The following is a 22,198-nucleotide window of genomic DNA, read 5'->3' on the forward strand; positions in this document are numbered from 1 at the left end:
TCAGTTCCAGAAAGAAAGTGTGTCTCTTAAGGGGGATACATCCTTTTAATCATTCAATAATAAATAATATAATGATTTTCCTTTCTTTTTTCTAGCCGTCCAGGCTAGAAAAATGGTTTAAATATCTTAATATGAGTAATTTATTATAAAAATTTATCCTTAAGAATTAGTAGTAACAATAACATGTCATTGATATACTTTTTACCTATATCCCTGAAATCAGCCTGCATCTTATTGTTTTTCTTATTTAAAATTACATTAATAATAATATATTTTATTTTTTTTTGAAGCTTAGATTTGACAAAATATGAAAATGTCAACAGTTATAATTGTAACATGAAAATACTATTGTAGCAAAACAGTAAAGATGGAAAAACTAGGAATGTAATTAAGCCTTATTAAATACTTCAGTTTCTCTATACCATAGTTCAAAGAGCCGTTTCTCATGTCCCACCTTTTAAAAATTAATGTGTTTTGAAGGAATTTGCCTTTGCTGTACATAATTACTCAGAGATATTTTGTATTCAGCTTATACTCTTTGTTTCAACAGAAACTGTTATGTGAGCTTCACATTTTAGCAACACTTTCAACATACAACTCCCCAGAACCATGTGTACAAGATATTTCATTTCATATCTTAATGGCTCAACGAAGCACACTGGATCAATGACTTCAAATAACCACTATTGTCACTATCATTTGACCACCACAGCACAAATCTATCACATCTCCTGGTTTGGGAGGAAAAGAAATAGTCCTACAGTATGTATATAATAAACATCATCTTTAGAGTGGACCTCTGGAGAAAAGGGCTTGGGATCAGCACTAACGCCCATCTATCACATAAGCTAACTGAATCACATTAAGCTTCTGCTCCATATAAATTTATTTTAGAAATTATTATTTGACCTGAATGTTAATGAACAGAAACAGTTTTACTTGGGTTTGGAATGCATAATAATATTTTCTAATTACCTTGTCATGCCTACAAATTAACTGCTCTCTTGAGGATATACTAATTTTATAGCAGATCTCAAGGGCCACACATGCCTAGATGATGTCATCAGGTACATCCACTGAAGGATTTCTTTTTCCATATTCTTATAGCCCTTGTCATTTCCTTCACCTTCTAGCATTTATTCAAACCTTTCCTTATGGCATTATTTGGTTATTATGAGGGAAAACACAGTATAATCTGGTGGTTAGAGACCCAGAATTGAACCCTGTCTCTGCTCTCTAGTTATGTGACTTGGGACATATCTTTTAATCAATCTGAACATTAGTGTCTTCATTTATGAAATCAGAGTGACATCCATTTTGCAAGTGTGTACAAAGATTCTATGAGAACATGTATAAAGAGCTTGACACCATGTCAGGATCACTATTATTTCAGCATTTTGATTACACCTTTGCTGAGAGCCAAATATGCAACTTCCTAGCCCAAATCTTGCAGTGAGAAAGAAGGATAAGCCACCAGCAGAAAATTCCCAGGACTAGAAGCTATGGACCATCCTTTACACTGGTAACTGGGCATCTGATCTGTACTCCAAAGCATCATGCAGGTCATTGGGAATACTGGGGAGCACATGAAATAGTGTCTGCCTTCGAGGAACTTACAATCTTTTGGAGAAGTGCCACATCTAAAAAACAAACAGTATAAATAAACAGGTGGGAAGAGACAAACCTCCCTTGCAGGAGAATTCCCAATAATTTATGCAGCTATTCTGCCCTAAAGGAGGTTGAATATAACTCCCCACTACTACCGTGTGGGCCACACATAGTGACATCCTTCCAAAGAGGACAACGTGGAAAGGAGGAACAAAAAAAGCAACTTTACAGAGGAGAAACCTGACAAACACTACCTCAGCCAGGTGACCGAGTACAGCATCAACAGTGGAGTCATGTTGATAGCATACACCTTGATGTGATGTAATGTGTTACTTCATCTCTATGGTCTTCCTCCCTAAAACACATAACACCAGTCTAATGATGAGAAAAATATCAGACAAATCCAAACTGAGGGACATTGTACAAAATACCTGAACAGCACACTTCAAAACTGTCAAGGTCATCAAAATAAGGAAAGTCTGAGAAAGCATCACAGTCAAGAGAAGTCTTAGAAGACATGCCAACTAAATGTAATGTGGTATTCAGGACAGGGTCCTGGAACAGAAAAGGGACATTACATAAGAACTAAGGAAATCTAAGTAAAGGGTGGACTTCAGTTAATATTAATGTATTAGTATTGGTTCATTCATTGTGACAACTGTATCATACTAACGTAAGATGTTAATAACAGGGAAAACTGGGTGTGGGGTATACAGAAATTCTACTATCTTACTGTTTTTTCTGTAAACCTAAAACTGTTCTCAAGTTAAAAGTTAAAAAAAAAAAACAAAGTAGTAAATAATAAGACAGAATGGGATTGACTCATTCATTCAACAAATATTTCTTGAGTACCTACTATGTGCTGACACTTCGCTGGAGACTGGGGTTGCAGCAATGAGCAAAAGAGAGAAATACCCGTGATCTTGAGAAGCTTGCACGGGATGTATGCTGGGCCTCGTAGAACTAATATATGTTCCCTGTCATAGCTTTCCTCCCTTAGGATGGAAGTCCCAGTGACATTCCAGTGGCAATGTGACCTCCATTGCTTCTTGTTAAATAAGGGGCAAACATGATCCAGGCCATGGTTCAGCAGAGGGAGGTGAACAGAAAGAGATCTTGCATAAGAAAGAATGGGCACTAGAAGCCAGCTGGCACAGCCAGTGTTTCCTGAGGTTTCCCAAACCCCAGAAAACAGCACAGCCCTTAAATCCTATATATGCCTAGGGAACATCTGCCAAACCATAGAATTCAGCCAGGGGGAGGTCCCCTCAATCACTTGGTCTATCTCCCTCACTTTATAGGGAAGGAAACTGAGGCCCAGAAAAAGAAAATGATTGCTAGTGGTTAAAGAGCTATCTCTGAAACAACTTTCTTTTTTTTTTTTTTTAATTCCTTGGGGCCTGATTAGCAACTTGGAAAAGTATTTTTTCTTTTTTAAAAAAATTTCTTTTTATTAAAGTATAGTCAGTTTGCAATGTTGTGAAATAACTTTTCAATATTTACTTCTTAGAGGCTATGGACATTTATTCTGTTGCTAGGAATCATCAAAAACTGAAAGGCTAGATGTACATACATCCTTAGTATTACATGTGAATAATGGAAAAGACTCAGGAATTCTAGGTACAAAATAAATATCCATGTGGGTCAAATAACATAAGTGATAGGAGCTTCCAAACTGATTATCCTCTGTAACAATCCCAGAAACTTACAGTTAATTCAGGGTAAACAGTTCACTTCCTAAACGGAAACAAACTAACTTTAAGATCACTGTAACCAAAATAAAACCAAGTTACTATGTATTGCATTAGCTAAGTAACAGTTTGCAGGGGAACTTAAACGGTGTAGAGCGTGGATTAGGACAGATATTTCTTTAAAAAAATAAAAATAAAAAAACAAAATACCAACAACAAAAACATAAAAATCTCAGAGTAACACCAGAGTCACACTCAGGTAAAAACAGAAGAGAGGGGACCTATAAACTATGAACTAGTCATCCATGTAGGTAGTGAGGTAAATCCACTTAGAGAACCATGCTATTCTTGAGAAACTTTTAGGGCTGTCAGCAGCATCCTGACGCCTGAAGATGCCACTGAGGGTATCAGTTTTAGAGTCAGTCCACTCCCTTCATGATGCCAGCCCATTCTGCACAAAGTCAGATATGTGGCCAGACAGTATGCTCAGGGGAAATTGTTTTTGAAATTGAGTTTTCAACTTTTCTATTAAGGATTGTTTTCAAACAACCATCAGGCCAGATGCTTCCGTGTTTTATCAGGGGAACACAGTAGACACATTTAAGGTGGAATTTTAATGAGAAGATAATGAAAGAAGAATGAAAAATTAGAATTATTAGCTTAACCTCTAACATTGACCTAAGAATTATACCCCCCTGGGCATTACATTAGAATCACCTGGAGAGCTTTAAAAACTCCTAATGCCCTGGCCCTGCCCCAGACCAATTACATTAGAGTCTCTAGGGTAGGACTCAAGCTTCAGTACTTTTTAAAGCTCCCCAGGTGATTCCATTATGCAGCCCAGCTAGGAATCCACTGCTCTACAGGGAGTTGGTCTAAATTTTGAATTATCAAATACTCTTAATTAAAGCAGGATAAACTAACCAGGCATCCTAGCAGTCCAATACCAGGCAATGTTACCCAACTGAATACAAAACTACAACTTAAACAATTTGTCTTTTTAAGTCAAATGTACCCAGATTTCTTTGACTTTCCCTCTCTTCTTCAGATATTTCCACAGCTGAAGCAGCTGCTTCTAAAGTGCAGATATTTTTTTCTTCAAAATACTTATGGTGAGCATGAGGTACAAACTAAGTGAGAATGAGAAACATCATTCCCCCCTTCCCCACCGTCCTTGGTTGGCCTTTCAAAATAGAAAAATAAAGACTAACTTCTCTTAAATGTTCCAAAACAAAATAATTAAAATGTATCTTTGGGTAAACAATCCATGAAACTCTATGAGGTATTTCCTTTATTTTTTAATAGTCACAAACTCAGGGTCAATCATGGAAATAGCTGCATAGTTTTGACTCTGCCAAATGCTTCAGTAAAATTACATCACAGGAGGGCTGCACCCTCCGGGAGTTCTGAATAGTATGTACCCTTTTGCCATTTGGGCCCCTGCCAGCTGAGCTGTGGAGTGGTAGCCTTTCTTTCCAGGATGTGAACTCTCCCTAATTATACAGCATCATGACAATTTGCCCCATCTAATTGGAAGATGTTATCAAATCTGACTAAGGACACTCAACAAACAATAACGAAAAAGACAGCTTTTATCATCCTGAAGGGTTAAAATTTCTCCCAAGGAAAATATCAGGGGCAGTGGCTAGATCACTGGGTTTCTAAGAAAAGGGTAACTCTCTCTGCTATGCATGAGATTAAATCATTAAGGAAGCCATGAAAATAAGAATCAAAAACCTAGTCTACAAATGTTTTTGGTCTCTTTCTCTCCAACAGACATTCAGGTAGTAAAGGGAATGAAATCAACACTCTCCTGTTGCCTGATACAGGACTGACTCATTCCATATAGAAAGGATACTTGCAAGACCATTGGCTTCCAGGTGGTGATGGTATGTTTGCGTCCTAACATAAAACACATGGAAATGCTATTCAGCAATAAAGAGGAAGAAAGTACTCATACACACTGCATCATGAATGAAACTCAAAAAAACTATGCTTAGGAAAAGTTATTATTCCACTTACATGAAATATCCATAAAAGGTAAACCTTTAGAGACAGGAAAATAGTTTGGTCTTGCCTAGGGATCCTTGTGGGGGAGCTGGAAATGTTCTAAAAGTGGATTGCGGTGATGGTTATATAGCTCTGTAAACGCACTAAAAAACCGTGGAAATCACTTAAAAGGGCTAGATTTTTACGGTACATAAATGATTAGTTATTCTTTAGACCTAAATAAAATCCTATTCTTTGGAATAATAAAACTGTCTGAAAAAAGCGATATGCTGCCATCTCTCCTGAGTCTGGGGGTGGTTCCGCAGAGGCCATGCAGGTCATTTGTTTGTCACGTTCACTCCCCATGAATTCTGCGTTTCCATTTCCACATGGAAAAAGTTATCAGGATGAGAGAGGATCCGAGAGCACATTGCCAAATCAGATTTGTACAATCACCACAGACACCAGATCTGGGAATTCCAAAGGCAATCAAATGTAAATCCTTCCTGATCTAGAAGAGAAGGTTAATGTAAGTTGTCACCTCCCAAGCGTGGTCCTACCCATGGCAGTAAATGGAGCAGCCAGGGAAAACCCGACTTCCGCAGAAACGAAGTCGGGAGGCTGGATCCCTAAGGTCCAAAGAATAACCAATCCGTTGATGGGGTTCCTAACCATACAGGGCATGCGTTTATCAAATCCAGGTTGGCTTGACTTTAGAAGTAGGAACTCTGTTTCAACGGGAGCACGAAGTTGGGAAGTTTGTTCCGCGGCCGCGTGTACCTGGTAGCTCTCCGGGGGCCTCTGCGCCGCGGCGACACCGCGCTCCCTCAGCCGCCTCAGCTCAGGCAGAGCCCCCGTCCGCGACGAGGGGCGCAGCTCCCGCCGCGGGGACTGTGCGTGGGGGACCCCCGCTCCCCACCTGGGGTGAGGCCCGCTCCCTCGTGGGGCCTGGACTGGCCGGCGCACGTCGGGCAACCTCCCGGCTGGAACGCGGTCCAGCCCGCGTGCCCTGCGCCTTGGGCTCGGGTCTCGCCCCGCGCGCGGCCGCAGCGCCGTCCCACACTCGTCCCGACGCCCCTAACCCCGGGTCTGGCGAGGTCCCCGGGCCTCCGCCCCGGGCCTTCGCGCCACCCCCGGGAACAGAAGCGGCGTCCAGGTGGTCGAACCGCGCGCCGCGGGGGTGGCGCCTCCACGAGGCCTCAGCCCGGCGTGAGGAGGGGGTGAGGGCGGAGCCGGACGGCCGCCGCCCGGCCCCGGGAGACAGGCTCCCAGCCCCCTCCCCGCGCGCCCCCCGCACAGTGCTCATGCGCGCCGCCCAGCCTTTATAGCCGCGGCGGGAGCGGCGCTTTCAGCACTCGGGCGCAGCCGGGCGGATCCGACTCAGGTGCAGCGCCTCGGGCGTCCGGCGTGGGCGTGCGGGATCCTGACGGCTGCCTATCCGTGTCTCCTCTTTGCCGCTCCCAGCTTGTCTGTCTTCATAGTGCAACCTCTACCCTGGCCCGGGGTTGCACAACTGACTCTGGGTTTGGCTCGATTTGCAGCCGGAGCGTGGCCTCCAGATCGAGAGGGGCGCGAGCTCCAGGAAAGCGGCCCCGTGGTCCCCGCCCTTCCCTCGGCAGCGTCTGGGTTTCTGAGGGGTGTGCGGGATCCCTGAGGGGCCGGCGGACGCCGTGAGGTGGGGACGTAGGGGTCTCCGTTCCTAGGGAGCTTCCCTCATTCTCCCTCTCTCCCAGGTCCGAGCATCCCCTTGGCTACCATGTCTGCCGCCTGGATCCCGGTTCTCTGCCTCGGTGGGTACGCGCCCCTCGCTGTCCCCTTCCCCTCGCACCAAGCGGGGTGGAGGCTGGGGCCAGCCCTCGCGCTGTCCTCTCTTCTCAGGTGTCTGTCTGCTGCTGCTAACAGAGCCCGCGGGCAGCGAAGGAGCCGGTGAGTGGCGGGTTCCCGGGTAGGAGGGCAGATCTTGGTCCGGGTGGTGGGAGGGGCTGGGGGCCAGCCCTTAGAAACGCGCTCAGATGGAGCCCTTGGCCTTGGCGGGCGGCCGGAGCTGTAGCGCGCGAAGGTTCGAGTGCTGCCTGGTTCGCCGCGTTCATACCTACAGCCCATCTACTCGCGCTTACCCATTTCTCCCTCGCGAGGGTGCCCCTGGGGTCCAAAGGGCACGTTCTTCTCAAGGTGCGGAAAAGGAATCCTCCTCCCATCCACACCCGTATCTGGGTGAGCCTCCCCTCCCCTCAGCAGCGGCATCAGAAGGTCAAGGCAGCCGGCATTGGTTGAAACCCACCAAAGGGCACACTAGTCCCAGGTGTTCTGCGGCATTTGGGGTCAGGGAGAAGCCTTCAGACTCTCGGGACAGAGACAGAAACAGACAGAGGTTTCCGGGTGAGAGAGGCTTACGTCGTTGTCCCATCTTGTTTGACTCCCTAGCGGTTTCTAGGAACGGCCCCTATTTTAAAAAGCAGCATTTATGGGCTCATTTCATATTCGAGAGAGTCTAAAAAGAGTTTGTTCCACATGTAGAAGTCTACTAACGGGTGTGTGGTTCGTTGTGTTTTCTACAGTATAAAAACCAAACTCTTTTTACAAAATCTATCCTTGATTTTCCTTGAAAGGAGAAATGAAGGTAAGTATTGCAGCGGGCTATATTCAGCGCCACCCACTCACCAGGCACACACACCAAAGTCAGTGTTGACAGCTAAAGTCAGGGCCTCTGATGCTTCCGAACAAGGGAGGCAGGATTAAGGCTGTTTGCTAACAAGTATGAAGCTCATAGGTATGAGGCTACTGTTTTGGGTAAGGATTTTAACTTGCCCAGCCATCTAGAGTGTTTCAGAGCTAAGGAATCAGCCTTGTACCAGGCATGGTGTCTTCCCTTCCATGAACGTGTCCAGTCCAGGTTACAGCTCAATACAGAGGGCTCTCAAGAAGAGGGTCCTTGTTAGAGGCAGACTACTCAGTTGGGCAATACCACCAGACAGCATTACTCTGTCTTGGAAAAAATTTTTTTTAATTATTAACATCTGTTTCAAAAGGGTTTGGATAACCACAATTTCCAGTGTTTGGAGAATGGTATTTAGTAACACTATCCTCAATTTAATATTTACAGTGTATTGATAAATTAATATGTTGTACTAAGTTATATTGTTACATGTTGCCAAGGACTTGTCTCTAACGTCTTTTGTAGTAAAATACTGATGATTAGACAGGTTGATCATGTAAAACTTGAGAGTATTAATAGTGCTGTCTAAAAACGCATTCTCTGCCTGGTATATCTCTCTGGACAGATCTGGAGCAAAAGTAAGAAATTCAGTTCAGATTAAAATGCTCCATTCCGAAAGGACTAACTTTTCTGTTTCCTGTCCTGCAGGAGCTGTAGAATTTTCCTTGGACTGTGTGACCTTGGGCAAATTAACCCCATGGCTTTAATTACTTCATCTGTAAAATGAGTGATTGAGCTAAATAACCTTCTGTAAAGTGAAGCATCTTTACTGGTTTGCTTAAATTAACATATAATTTTAAGGCACTACATTTGAAAGAAAACTGATATAATGGTTCTCAGAAGGAAAGGATGACTTAGATTGTGCATGTGTCTTTGAAAATGTTCCTCAGAGGTTCAACCCAGATTTAATATCTTCACCTCAGTCAACTATGTACACAGTTGTAATCAGAGTTGAGATTTTTAAAAATATTTCTAGAATGAATTGGTAAGTGATCAATGACTAAGGTTATTTTTGAGTTCTGATATATTTCCAGTTATATATTTTTAAATTGATAAGAACTAAGAAAATTCTCCCTTTAGACTCTATAGTGTCTGAGGACTAAATTGGAAAACTGATTTTTGCTTGCTAAAATCTGGAATGGTGTGAAATGGTACCTAAGTCAATATTCTTAACAAGAAGTGTAGAAATTAGGGAAGTAAAATTTCAATCTCATATCTTAGTTCCCCCACCAGCACTCCCCTAAAAGTCCTAAGGATGGTTATTACATTCTGTCCTTTCTCTTCAGTTCCCATTGCTATCACATGCTTTACCAGAGGCCTGGACATTAGGAAAGAGAAAGCAGATGTCCTCTGCCCAGGGGGCTGCTCTCTGGAGGAATTCTCCGTGTTTGGGAACATAGTCTATGCTTCTGTATCAAGCATTTGTGGTGCTGCTATCCACAGGTAAGCCCAGACCTGCCAAGAGGAGGGAAATGCAAGTGTGATTGTTTCTTTTCCCTCTTTAGCCACCAGGACACCTCCCACCCTGCCCTTTTTCTTTCTTTCGGTGCCAATTTTGGCTGTAAAAAGATGGACACATTTTAAAGATTTTCCCGGATATCCTTGAAACACCAACTACAAAAGGGAAGCCTTCTGACTGAAAGCAAATTGCATTATTTCTTGGTAGCTAGATTCCTGTGATTCTAAAGCATTCCTAATCTTGTAATATATTTCTGAGTTTTTACTATATGACAGCCATTATTTTAACTTCCACAACTCCACAGCTGTACAAGGTAGGTACAATTTTACCCCATTTTACAGATGAGGAAACTGAATTCAGAGAGTTGTCAAGTATCTTACCCAAGGCCACCATGGTTAGCAAGAGCCAGAGCTGGGACTGAAAACCCAGGTCTGCCTCCAGGGCCCATACTCATCACCACTCTGCTATCATGCAAGAGAATGGCCAATATGACACTTTTTTTTTTAATCAAGTCTAAGGACATGTATTTAAGGTATTTTAGAAAACTAAGAAAATTGTTTGGCACTCTTAATTCTGATTATCTGAGCTACAGGGAACAAAACACTGCAAGTGTGTCCTTATTAACACTTAAGAAGTTTGACAGCACAAAACCGTATCCCTAGGTAGATTTTATACCTGTGTGAGCAAGTTTCTTAAAAGTTTGGCAGCATCCTTAGGTGGTGAACTATTCTTCCCTGCTGAACTATTTTCTTGATTAATCAGAGTAATAGATGCAACATGGCAGTATAAGTCAAGTCAAATGCCACTGAAAAGGTGTTGATAGGATCTTAGCTATTATTCTTGCATTGCAGGGGGGTAATCGGCAAGTCGGGGGGACCTGTGCGTATCTATAGCCTACCAGGTCGAGAAAACTATTCCTCAGTAGTTGCCAATGGCATCCAGTCTCAGACGCTTTCCAGATGGTCCACTTCTTTCACAGTGACAAGTAGGTACAATTAAATTGTTCTTACTTTTGTGTAAATATTGTCTCCCCAACCTCAAAAAAGTTTTCTCCTTTTCTCAGTGCAATCTGTTTGACTCTGATGGAAAAACCTGTGATCAAGACTGAAAGGGTCAACTATGGGTTAGAGTCAGGGGATCCCAAGAATCAAGGACACACTGAAGCCAAACTTGGTTGAATAGGGGGAGGAATAATCTTGCTGTAAGAAGATGGCACTAGAAACTTGAATTGCCTGCAACTAGAATGCCCTGACATTTACCAAGTACCCTAAATCAAAAAACAAGTGAATGAGAGTGAATTCACTTTTGGGTGATCTTTTAAAAATACGATAGATAAGAATCCATTTTGGTCCTTCAAAACTAGCATGCAGTAGCAGGGAGGGTATAGCTCAGTGGCAGAGCACGTGCTTAGCATGTGCAAAGTTCTGGGTTCAATCCCCAGTACCTCCATTAAAAAAAATAAAGGTTTTAAAACTAGCATGCAGCAAAACTCATCTAATTGCCATCACTCTATTACATTTATCATCCTATAGAACCCTAAATTAGATTCATTATGCTTTGATGGTAAAAACAGGAGAGGAAAAAATAGTCTTCTCTTTATTGTAACAGAAGGCAAAAGTGGTTCCCAGGAAGCTACAGGACAAGCAGCATCCACAGCACGTCCAGCAACAGGTATGAAATATGGAACCTATCTCCTAGCTGCTTGACACAGATTTAGGAAGTTACAAATAAATGTGTTATTGACAGAAGCTTTCCTTTTTAAAAATATTGATGTTAAACACAAAGCAACTGTCTTAAGTTTACTGGTATATTACATAGGGAAACATTCAACTTCATATTTCAGATTCCTTATTCTATTTTCAAAGATAAGCTCTGCTACCAAACATTCTCTTGAAGTCCTGCCATTTCCCCTTGATTCGATAAATCATGTTTAGAACCTGGTCTAAGTAAAATTACCTGGAACCTCCTACTTCCATTTGTCATATAAATAAAAGGAATTAATGCATGTCTGTATTAGAAATAGCCAGGGATCTTCCTTTTTAAGACTATGACAATTTTAAAGTTAAGGAAATTGAGAACATTAGAATCTAACTCTGAGTTTCCAATCCTTCTTCAACTGTGGGTTTGGGATATGAAAGTCCTGGATTGAAGGTGTATTAAATATGTAGGCCTACTACAGTCCTGACTTGTTTCTTTGTTGGGGCATTGCTTCGTCAGTCCAGAAAATCATGAGGAAACTAATTTTTTTAAAGTCTTTTCAAGAATGACACTCATGAGCTTTTCCCCATGTGAATTTCTTGTATGAAACTGTCTTGCTTTTGCTAATGCCAAGTGCTTCTTTTGTTTCAGGTAAACGACTAAAGAAAACACCAGAGAAGAAAACTGGCAATAAGGGTGAGAGTCTGGACATCCATTTGGGAATATAACATTTTCTTTCTCCCCTTGTCTCCTCTTTATTTTTATTTAATTTTTTTAAAATTGATGTATAGTTGATTTATAATATTGTATTAGCTTCTGGTGTACAGCAAAGTGACTCAGCTATACACACACACACATATATATATATTCTTTTTCATATTCTTTTCCACTATGGTTCATTATAAGATATTGAATATAGTCCTTCCCTCCCTCCTCCTGAAACTGCTAATGGGAGAACTTATTTGGATGTTCACAGACTGTAAAGCAGACATTGCATTTCTGATCGATGGAAGTTTTAATATTGGGCAACGCCGATTTAATCTACAGAAGAATTTTGTTGGGAAAGTGGCTCTAATGTTGGGAATTGGAACAGAAGGGCCGCACGTGGGCCTTGTTCAAGCCAGGTACCAATCTTGTTAAAATGGGAGGAGACTTGAATGATATTTCAAATGATGACAAATGATCACTTCTTTTAGGAGGTACATTCATTTCACTTAAATATAAACATATTGAGTTGTGAACAATCTGGATTTCCAAACTGGAAAGTCAGAATTTAAGACTGCCTGAGCAGACTGGGTAGTGGAAGTGTTTCCTTTTTGGAATGAAAGGATTTAGAGAATTACATGCTATCTATTTGAGAACCAGAAGGTAGGCTAAAAGCCTTGTTGCTCATACAGATTACCTCTGCACATCTACTCTGTTCAATTCCTAATTCCTCTTTGCTGCAAGAGGAAGCAGTGATGGTTATTCCTACCCCCTATTCTGTAGTTATTCTTTTTAGCTCTTTCCATAGTCCATAACTGGAGATCTGAAGCTTAACCTTTTATTCATTTAATAATATGTATTGATGTCTTTTAAGATTATAATATGCACCTAATAGAAAGATTGGAAAACATATAAAACACAAAGAAAACAAATTTCCCAAATAAACCCCTCAGAGATGATTGCTGTAAAATATTTTATTTCCTTTCAGTATTAAGAAAATATTTGACTATATATGTGTTTCTTTTTCAAAAGCTCAGACTATAAAAATGTCTTATATCCTGGGTTTTTAATCCCTTAGTATTTTGAGCATTTCACCATACCACAAATATTCTTCAGAAAATGGTGTTTCAAAAATGATGTTTGATAATGTTCCTTAGCATGATTTATTTAACCATTTTATTTTTTCACCATTACACTGTGATGAACATCCTTATGCCACCTCTGATTAGTCTATTGGGCTAGATTCCTATCAGTGTCAAAGGGTTCTGACATTTTTAAGACTTCTGATCTAAACAGCTAAATTGCTTTCCAGAAATCTGATCCAGTTTAAACTGCTATCAGCAGTGTATGAGCGTCACCAGTAGTATTACAAATATTAATCTACATTTCACTTGTTATTTTTTACAATTGGTTCTTAATTTAGATAGAAATTTTTGGAGTGTGAGAATTTTTAACTTTGTTGTTTCATACATAATTTAACCATCTGTCCCACACCTTAAAAAAAAAAAAGCTTCTTACTCCATTGATTTGTGATTTATAAGTTTAGACAAATCTGTTTCTTTGATCCATATACTAATTCTTACATCTTTTCTATAATACTTTGCTTATTGTAGCTTTCTTTAACATTTTAACATCTCATAGGGCAAATTCCCTTCAATATTTTTCTTCTAATATTTTTTGTTTGCTATTTTTATCCAATTCTTTTTCAAGATGAAAGCTACACACTACCTTGTAGATTCAAACAAAGACTAGCTTCTCTATAAACTTCCTGGCTTACAGTTTTTCTGTTTTAGGAGGAACATTAGAATAGATAAACTATAACCAAGAGTTTAAGTAGAATAGGAGAATATCTCATTAAGGATGCAAAAATAAGATTAAATGTCATAAATCGTAATTTGGATAGTTGAAGAGTGACCATAAAAGTGAAAAGGTTATCAACCCATGAAATCTGATTTTGTGACCCAATATTACACCAGGTATGCAGAAATATAATCAGTGCTATACTTGTCCCTCACAAATCCTGACTTAATGGCAATTGATAATGCTAGGATCTTAAAATTTTCCACTTATGAAATTTTCACTTATCTAAAAACTAAACACAACAAATTGTACTTTAACTGTTTTACTCCACGTGGTCTCTAATGAACACAGAGTAGTTGAAATTCTTTTACTATTAAATATGGAAAGTCCCAAATCTCTTACACATAATTGTAAGGTTGGCAAATGTCAAAATCATTTACTGCAAGAAAATTTCAATGTTGTAATACTTTATAATTTGTTTCCTTATAAGTTTTCTCATTTAAAAAAAATGTTGGCCTTAGTGTCACTGAAATTGCCTCTTCTGCCCAGGGACCTGGGTTAATAGACAGACTATTCAGGGCTTCCAAGGTACCCCACTGGAGCAGACCTGGCCTCACACCCAGCTGCCTTCCAACTGAACTATCTGGTGCCCAACTGCAGATTTCCATTAAGCCTAGTGCCTTGAGCCAAGCCTGGTTTCAAGTGCTCTATATAGTTTAAGAGCCAGACAAACCAGAATTTAAAATGTGGTTTTGTCAGGCAAATTACCTAAGTGTTCTAAGCCTCAGTTTCTTCATTTATATAATAGGGCTAATAATTTCTACCTGTAGAGTTACGATGAAATGGGATTATACATGTAGTATGTATTTAGCATATTACCCATAATATAATAAACCCCCAAGGTAGCAGTTATTTTTGTTACATTTCTGAAAGATCCCTAAAAATTCAAGTAAGGATGCTATACCTTAATTGGCTGTATGCTGTAGGATTAAGAAAGCAGCTTAGGCATTGTTCAATTTAAAGACTTTTTTTTTTGAGGTATGTAATGTTGCTTGTTTGTTTTGCCTTTGCAATTCTCTCTGGATAACATTTTTTCTTTTTTTTACTTTAGTGAACATCCCAAAATAGAATTTTACTTGAAAAACTTTACATCAGCCAAAGATGTTTTGTTCGCCATAAAGGAAGTAGGTTTCAGAGGGGGTAATTCCAATACAGGTAAGTAGACTTTGGCACCTGGGATGTGACACAGAGCGGGTTATGAACGATCAGACATGTAAGATAGTATTATGCTAGTTTATACAAGCAGATGTGAAACTCTTCCTCCTGGCACTGATCTTGGTTAGGTCTGTATTTGATTATCTGAGATATTTGATTGACAATAGAAAATGTACCAAAGGGTTTATTGATATTGCTTATCTTAAAAAAAATAAAACATTGTGACTTAAAATCCTCATATTGGACAGGGCAGATGCCACTTTAGAGAAGTACCTATTTAGAATGTTTAAAAGAGGCAAAGATCAACAGACTCCACTAATGATGGCAGATGTGGCAGAAAGAACTAGAGTAGGTCTCTGGAACTTCTGAAGGGAGATTTCTTGTTCTGAGTCCTTAGAGGTACTAAGCAGTCACTAAGGGGCTGGATAGCACAGGTACAGATGTGGGAGTCAGTTTCATGTTTCTGACTGGTGATTGATGAAAGGAAATGTTTCTGGGAGGTGATGGGGGAAGTAATGTGGGTTGAAAGGCAAAAAATAGGCCTGATGGATAATTACACTTTCCCATCTGATGCATCTGTTAAAGAACTTTGTTCTAAATAAGTTAAATTCTTAGACTTGGATGCATCAAGTTGGTACAGGGAAATAAAAATGTCTTTTGAGCAGTAGTGCTGTTGTAGTTTGCTTCTTTTTCAAACCTAGGAAAAGCCCTGAAGCATACTGCCCAGAAATTCTTCACAACTGATGCTGGAGTGAGGAAAGGGATTCCCAAAGTGGTGGTGGTATTTATTGATGGCTGGCCTTCTGATGACATCGAGGAAGCAGGCATTGTGGCCAGAGAGTTTGGTGTCAATGTATTTATAGTCTCTGTGGCTAAGCCTATCCCTGAGGAACTGGGGATGGTTCAGGATGTTGCGTTTATTGACAAGGTAAGAAGGTAAGAGGTGTCGTCTTTTGGTAGTGATTCAGTTTTGGACCTCAAGGCATAGTGCTAACTGGGCTCTCTCTGGATTAACTTTGAATATTCAAGATTTAATGTTTTCACAATTTTAAAGAAACTTTTGATTCTTTGGATATCTTCTTTGTGTTGCCTCCATTAGGCTGTCTGTCGGAGTAACGGCTTCTTCTCTTACCACATGCCCAACTGGTTTGGCACCACAAAGTATGTGAAGCCTCTGGTACAGAAGCTCTGCTCTCACGAGCAAATGATGTGCAGCAAGACCTGTTACAACTCAGTGAACATCGCCTTTCTAATTGATGGCTCCAGTAGTGTTGGGGACAGCAATTTCCGCCTCATGCTTGAATTTGTTTCCAACATAGCTAAGACTTTTGAAATCTCAGACATTGGTGCCAAGATAGCTGCCGTGCAGTTCACCTACGATCAGCACATGGAGTTCGGTTTCGCTGACTATACCACCAAGGAGAATGTCCTAGCGGCTATCAGAAACATCCGCTACATGAGTGGCGGGACAGCTACTGGTGATGCCATTTCCTTTACTGTTAGAAATGTGTTTGGCCCCGTGAGGGACAGCCCCAACAAGAACTTCCTAGTAATTGTCACAGACGGGCAGTCCTACGATGATGTCCGAGGCCCTGCCGCTGCTGCACACGATGCAGGTAAGGTCCTTGTTTTTTGTCTGGAAAGGGAACTGAAGAGGGGTCAGTGAATTTTAGGAGTAAATATAAACTTACGTATTTATTTTATTGAACAAACACGTATAGTGTGGCAGTTACTGTTTTAAGAGCTTTACCCAATATTCACTGATTTAACTGTCAAAGCAGCCCTACTAATCTCATCCTACAGATAAGGAAACCACCTTCCCCCAAATCACACAGCGAGTAACCTCGTGAGGCCAGTATTCAAACCCATGCAGTTTGGCTGAATCCATACTCCTAGTAACTGTATTTTTGGGAGAACTGTCACGAGAACCATGTCATGTGTCAAGGAAATATGATACAGGTGTTCATGTTTGGCTCAAACTTGGAGTTTATACCTCCGAAGTTACAGATTATTATAATTTACTATGACTCTGCTACTTGATAATTTATCCTAACTTTTTTCTTTCAGTAGTTTTCAGTCTGGCATGAGTTTTCTAAGATCACCAATAAATACATTAATTCTATTCCATCTAAATTTCCTTTTTAGTGTCTTTTTCCCCCTTAAGATAATGAAACACCAATAAAAGGGTATAAAAATTTTCCTCTGTCTAACCTAACTTTAATGTTTATTTTGGCAAAGGCCTCTAGTTTTTGAAGACATTAGCATGTGTGTTGCTAAGATCATATAGGCCGGAAAGAGCTGAGGTTCCCCTCCCTGGGATAAAACTGAGTGGTTGGGAGTCCAATATTTGAAAAAACAAAAATGCTAACTTGGGAGTAGGGGATGAACAACCTTGTATTTTTCTATACTCTTCTGTACTCCCTTTTCCCTACTTAATTTCTAATGAATTAACTTTTCCTTTTATACACTCATTACCACCTATGCCAATGCATTTATGGACTTTTATAGATATTGATGGGACACTGTTTTTATTAAGTAGGTCAGAGAACGGATACATGCAGTTTAAGCTATACACTGGTTTATTTTTATACATTTGACTTAATGTATACCTCAGCAACTAACTTATGTTGATAGACCTGTTTGCTATTATACTCCTTTGAAGTGTATCTTACTGACTTTATGCTTAACAGGATTGGATTCAGGCTAAATAAAGTGAACTAAATAAATTCAAATATATTTTCCCTATATGATTAATTGAATTTCAGGAGGCTGGGCCACACTATTTTCATGAAAATTATCCTTCAGTGATAGTGAAGTGAAAGTTAGCAAAAGCCAAAAAATAGGCTAGGCTTTCAGGGCTAGGTCACAGCTGATTTGTTTGTTAACTGTAATTACATACTGGGCCTGAGCTAGACAGTCTGAGCTTGAATGCAGAATTAAAAGTGGAAAAAACTGAGGTGGAGAAATTCGTTTGACAACTTTGCCATGGAGAGGAAAGGACTGGCAAGTGGTGATAGATCAGATATTGTTTCAATTAGCTTTTACATCATCTAAACCTGCTTTATTTATATCTTAAGTATTCACCACTAAGTACTGTCTACCATGAGGAGGAGGATGAAGCTTTGGATAGGAGGGAGGTAGCTATTTCAGAAACTCTAAAAACTTTATGGGGGATTTCATCTACACTCAGAATCTGCTAAACCACTGCGTCTACAATTGGGATTGAGGTGATGAAATAAATGTAATATCACCCTAATCAAAATGTACAGCTGGAGTAAAAGCCTTCTAGTGGGTCAGGGAATGCAGATGGATGCTTATCTATCCAATAATAAAAAATTATCCCAGGGGGGAGGGTATAGCTCAGTGGTAGGAGTGTGTGCTTAGCATGCACAAGGTCCTGGGTTCAATCCCCAGTACCTCCACTAAAAATAAACAAACAAACCTAATTACCAGCCCCCCCCCCAAATTATCCAGCTTCAGACATTTGTCTTTTTTTTTTTAATCACCACAAGACTTTTGCTTGGGGATTAAAGACTAACCATTTCTATTGGTCAGTTTGCCAATGTAACATAAAGATTGAAATAGAAGAAACATTTATCATTCACAGAGGACTAGTCACCATTCCCCAGACAATGCAACAGCCTTAGAAAACTTTCACCATTTATGTTCCCATCTTTTGTGTCATTCTTTCTTGCTCTATTATACTGGCTATGACTGCAGTATAACGGTTAATTGAAGTGATGATAGCAGGCATTCGTTTCTCATGCCAAACTCAGAGGGGAAGTTTTCACCATTTTACTAAGTATGGTTGCTAAGGGCTTATTCATTTGTTTGCTTTTAGGTATTATCATCAGGGTAAGAACGTTTCCTTCTGTTTCTAGCTTACTGTGTTCTATCATGAATGGAAGTTGAACTTTCTCAAATACTTTTTCTTTCAGGAATCATATGATTTATCTGTTAATGTGGTAAATTACACTGATGGCAAAACTCTGGTTTTGTTTTGACCAAACTATTTAGCCATTTTCATCACAGTGAATGTTAAAACCTACCTAACAATTTGTTACAGGGGATTTAGTACTTCAGGCATTACAAGGCAGTTTTGTCTGAAACTATGCACTGATGTATTAAAAACATACACATGTCATTTTATACATAAGCTGGAACTTAGTTTTAATTCACTTAAAAATACTTGCATTGCAGGTATCACCATCTTCTCTGTCGGCGTGGCTTGGGCACCTCTGGATGACCTAAAAGATATGGCCTCTAAACCAAAGGAGTCACATGCTTTCTTCACAAGAGAGTTCACAGGATTAGAACCAATTGTTTCCGATGTCATCAGAGGCATCTGTAGAGATTTCTTAGAATCCCAGCAATAATGGTGACATTTTGACACTGAAAAAAAAGTGCAAGGATATAATATATAAGTTGTATCCTAGTAATACTGAAATACTATATAGCATATTAAGATCACATACAAAACTATTAAAGATGCCAACAAATGTAAACAAATAAGCATTCGTTTAAAGCTCTTATCTTTCTAAGTACAAGTTAGACTTATTCAAAACACTCTGCTGAGGCTTCAAAATCATGACTCTTAGAAACTCAGGAAAGAGGAGATATTGTAGGTTAAAATGTTAAGAGTTCTATTCTAACATGCATATTAAATGTACAGATATGTAAATTCTATAGCTCAATTAAAGAATCTGTTATTTAGACCAAAAGCAACATTCCTTCTCTAATTCTGTGTTAAACATATAAGGAAAGTGAAACAAACAGAAAACAGTTCTTTAACTTAGTTCAAATGTAAATATTTTGACCCAAGTAGATATTGTCTTAAAACCAATCAACAATATAGATGTTATTTAATAGGCTAAAAAGTTATTACAGATGAAATAGGTATCAAGCCTCTTGTAGTGTATTTTCATAATAACTTATAACAAATATCACACTGAACAACATAGCAAGACTGCCTGGTATTTTTCTATTTATATCCTTTTATATGTGTATTGATATACTTGGATTATACTCTAAAAGTCATCCACATATTGAAAAAATCTTAAGTTGGTAAATTTTTACTTACCACTTGTACTTTAAACATTTAGCTTTAATGAAAAGCACATCTTTCAAATAGCAGAACTGCAGGAAGAAAAACTGTACTTTGACTAAGCAATAAAACTGCTAGTGACTATTATTCTAAGGTGCCTTAGTTCTTATTATTTCAAGTGTCTCTCCCTAGGACATGATAAAAATTCTACATTAGCTACTTTGTGTGGAGTTTTTTCTTAAAATCATGCAGTAAGACGAAGCATATTTATTTTTCTATTACTCAGTGAATGCCTAGGCATTAAGCACTATGCACAGAAAATACGCAGATGCTTTTGGTTACTTGGTTCAACAAAAATTGTCTTGTGATTAACATTATTTTTACTTAAATGTGCTTGCAAAGTTGGTTCCCAAGAAAAGTGATCAAAACCCCCTTACCGTAACTATCATTACCTCACCAAGAACTCTCCCCTCCAACAGAGGTGCACTGCCATCTCATCCTATCTTCTCTACAGACAGCAACTATCCTTACCCTCATCCACCTGCACACTATCTCCCTTCACACATACGCTGATCCCATCTCAAATGGCTTACAACTGATTGACCTGAAAAAGGTGTTAACTGGTTGCAGTATTATATATCCCAATGAATTTTTTGAGTTAAACAATTTTATTGCTTTTGTAAAAGGAATGAAAGAAGTATGTATCACAGAGGGAAAACTGAAATTGCCCTTGACATTATATAAAAATTTGACAAAACACAATATGGGAAGTCAATGACTCCCCTGACCATCCTCCGCCTTTTTCAAAAGCTGCAAATATGACTGATTCATTTAACAAGAATTTTCATTTAACTACAAAAATTTTTAAATTTTAAAAATTCTCTAAAAAAGTTTCTGTGGGGTTATTAGGTTTATTTATTTACTTATTCATTCATTCATTTACTGCAGGTACTGAGGATCAAACCCAGGACCTCATGCATGCTGCACACATACCCTCCTCTTAAAAATACTTTTAAACATTTTATAAAGGACAAAGCCTTGAGGTAACCAGGGAAGCTAATATTTGGACTTGGAGCAAGAGAGCAGAATTAAATACTTTATGTATTGTTACTACTAATTATTTTTAGAAGAAAATATAATCAATATATAGGGTTAACAACTTTTGAAAAAAGAGTAAAAGGGGTTTAAAAGATAATCCAACTTCTGCAAGCATACCTCAATTTCAATTATGCTAAGCCCATTTATAACCTTTAATGCACTAAATGGTATGTTTAGTCCTCAGTGGATAACTTACTTTGAAATATGAGTACATGAAAACAAGTATGAAAAAGGTAGAATGTGATTAAATATTGAGAAAGTCAACATTAATTAAAGTTTATATATAAAAACATTCTTATAGTTTCTTCGTCAAGTAGTGTTGGGAAAGCTGGACAGCCACATCTAAATCAATGAAGTTAGAACACTCCCTCACAGCATACACCAAAATAAACTCAATAATGGCTTAAAGACTTAAAAATAAAAGAGATGACACCATAAAAGTCCTAGAACATAAGCAAAACATTCTGATATAAATCACAGCAATGTTTTCTTAGGCCAGTTTCCCTAGACAATAGAAATAAAATAAAAGCAAGAACAAACAAATGGTACCTAATCAAACTTACAAGCTTTTGCACAGCTAAGAAAACCATAAACAACAAAAAAAGAAAACCTACTGACCGGTAGAAAATACCTGCAAACGATGGGACCAACAAGAGCTTAATTTCCAAAACATACAAGCAGCTTATACAACTCAATAATTTAAAAAAAATCAAAAAATGGACAAGAGATCTAAACAGATATTTCTCCAAAGACTTAGAGATGGCCAACAGGCATGTGAAAATATGCTCAACATTGCTAATTAGAGAAATGCCAATCAAAACTACAGTGAGTAATCACCTCACACGGGTCAGAATGGCCATCATCAAAAAGTCTACAAATAATAAATGTTGGAGAGGGTGCGAAAAAAAGGGAACCCTCCTACACTGTTGGTGGAAATGTAAATTGATGCAGTCACTACGAAGAATGGTATGGTGATTCCTTAAAAAACTACAAATAGTTACCATATGATCCAGAAATCCCACTCCTGGGCATCTATCTGGAAAAGACAGAAACTCTAATTCAAAAAGATACATGCACCCAAATGTTCATAGCAGCACTATTTGCAATAGCCAACACATGGAAGCAACTTGTGTCCATCAACAGATGAATGGATAAAGATGTCATATATTGGTGTA

The 22,198-nt window shown here is 39.2% G+C and overlaps 1 protein-coding gene across 2 annotated transcripts; it reads left to right on the forward strand.

Annotated features, from left to right (window-relative positions):
• Nucleotides 1–6,097: 6,097 nt before the first annotated feature.
• Nucleotides 6,098–20,078, forward strand: COCH (cochlin). 2 transcript variants are annotated; one of them, XM_072962915.1, is made up of 12 exons: nt 6,098–6,212; nt 7,022–7,078; nt 7,167–7,214; nt 9,291–9,447; nt 10,315–10,448; nt 11,072–11,134; nt 11,813–11,857; nt 12,138–12,285; nt 14,778–14,881; nt 15,583–15,809; nt 15,981–16,497; nt 19,082–20,078. In XM_072962915.1, exons 2-12 carry the CDS (start codon nt 7,045–7,047, stop codon nt 19,255–19,257), a joined length of 1,653 nt encoding a protein of 550 aa, XP_072819016.1. In that variant the 5' UTR covers nt 6,098–6,212; nt 7,022–7,044; the 3' UTR covers nt 19,258–20,078. The 2 variants fall into 2 exon arrangements, with proteins under 2 accessions (XP_072819016.1, XP_006207636.1); XM_006207574.4 differs by lacking the exon at nt 6,098–6,212 and adding an exon at nt 6,611–6,672.
• Nucleotides 20,079–22,198: the final 2,120 nt, after the last annotated feature.

This window comes from Vicugna pacos, chromosome 6 (genome assembly GCF_048564905.1).
Source record: "Vicugna pacos chromosome 6, VicPac4, whole genome shotgun sequence".
Lineage (NCBI taxonomy): Eukaryota > Metazoa > Chordata > Mammalia > Artiodactyla > Camelidae > Vicugna > Vicugna pacos.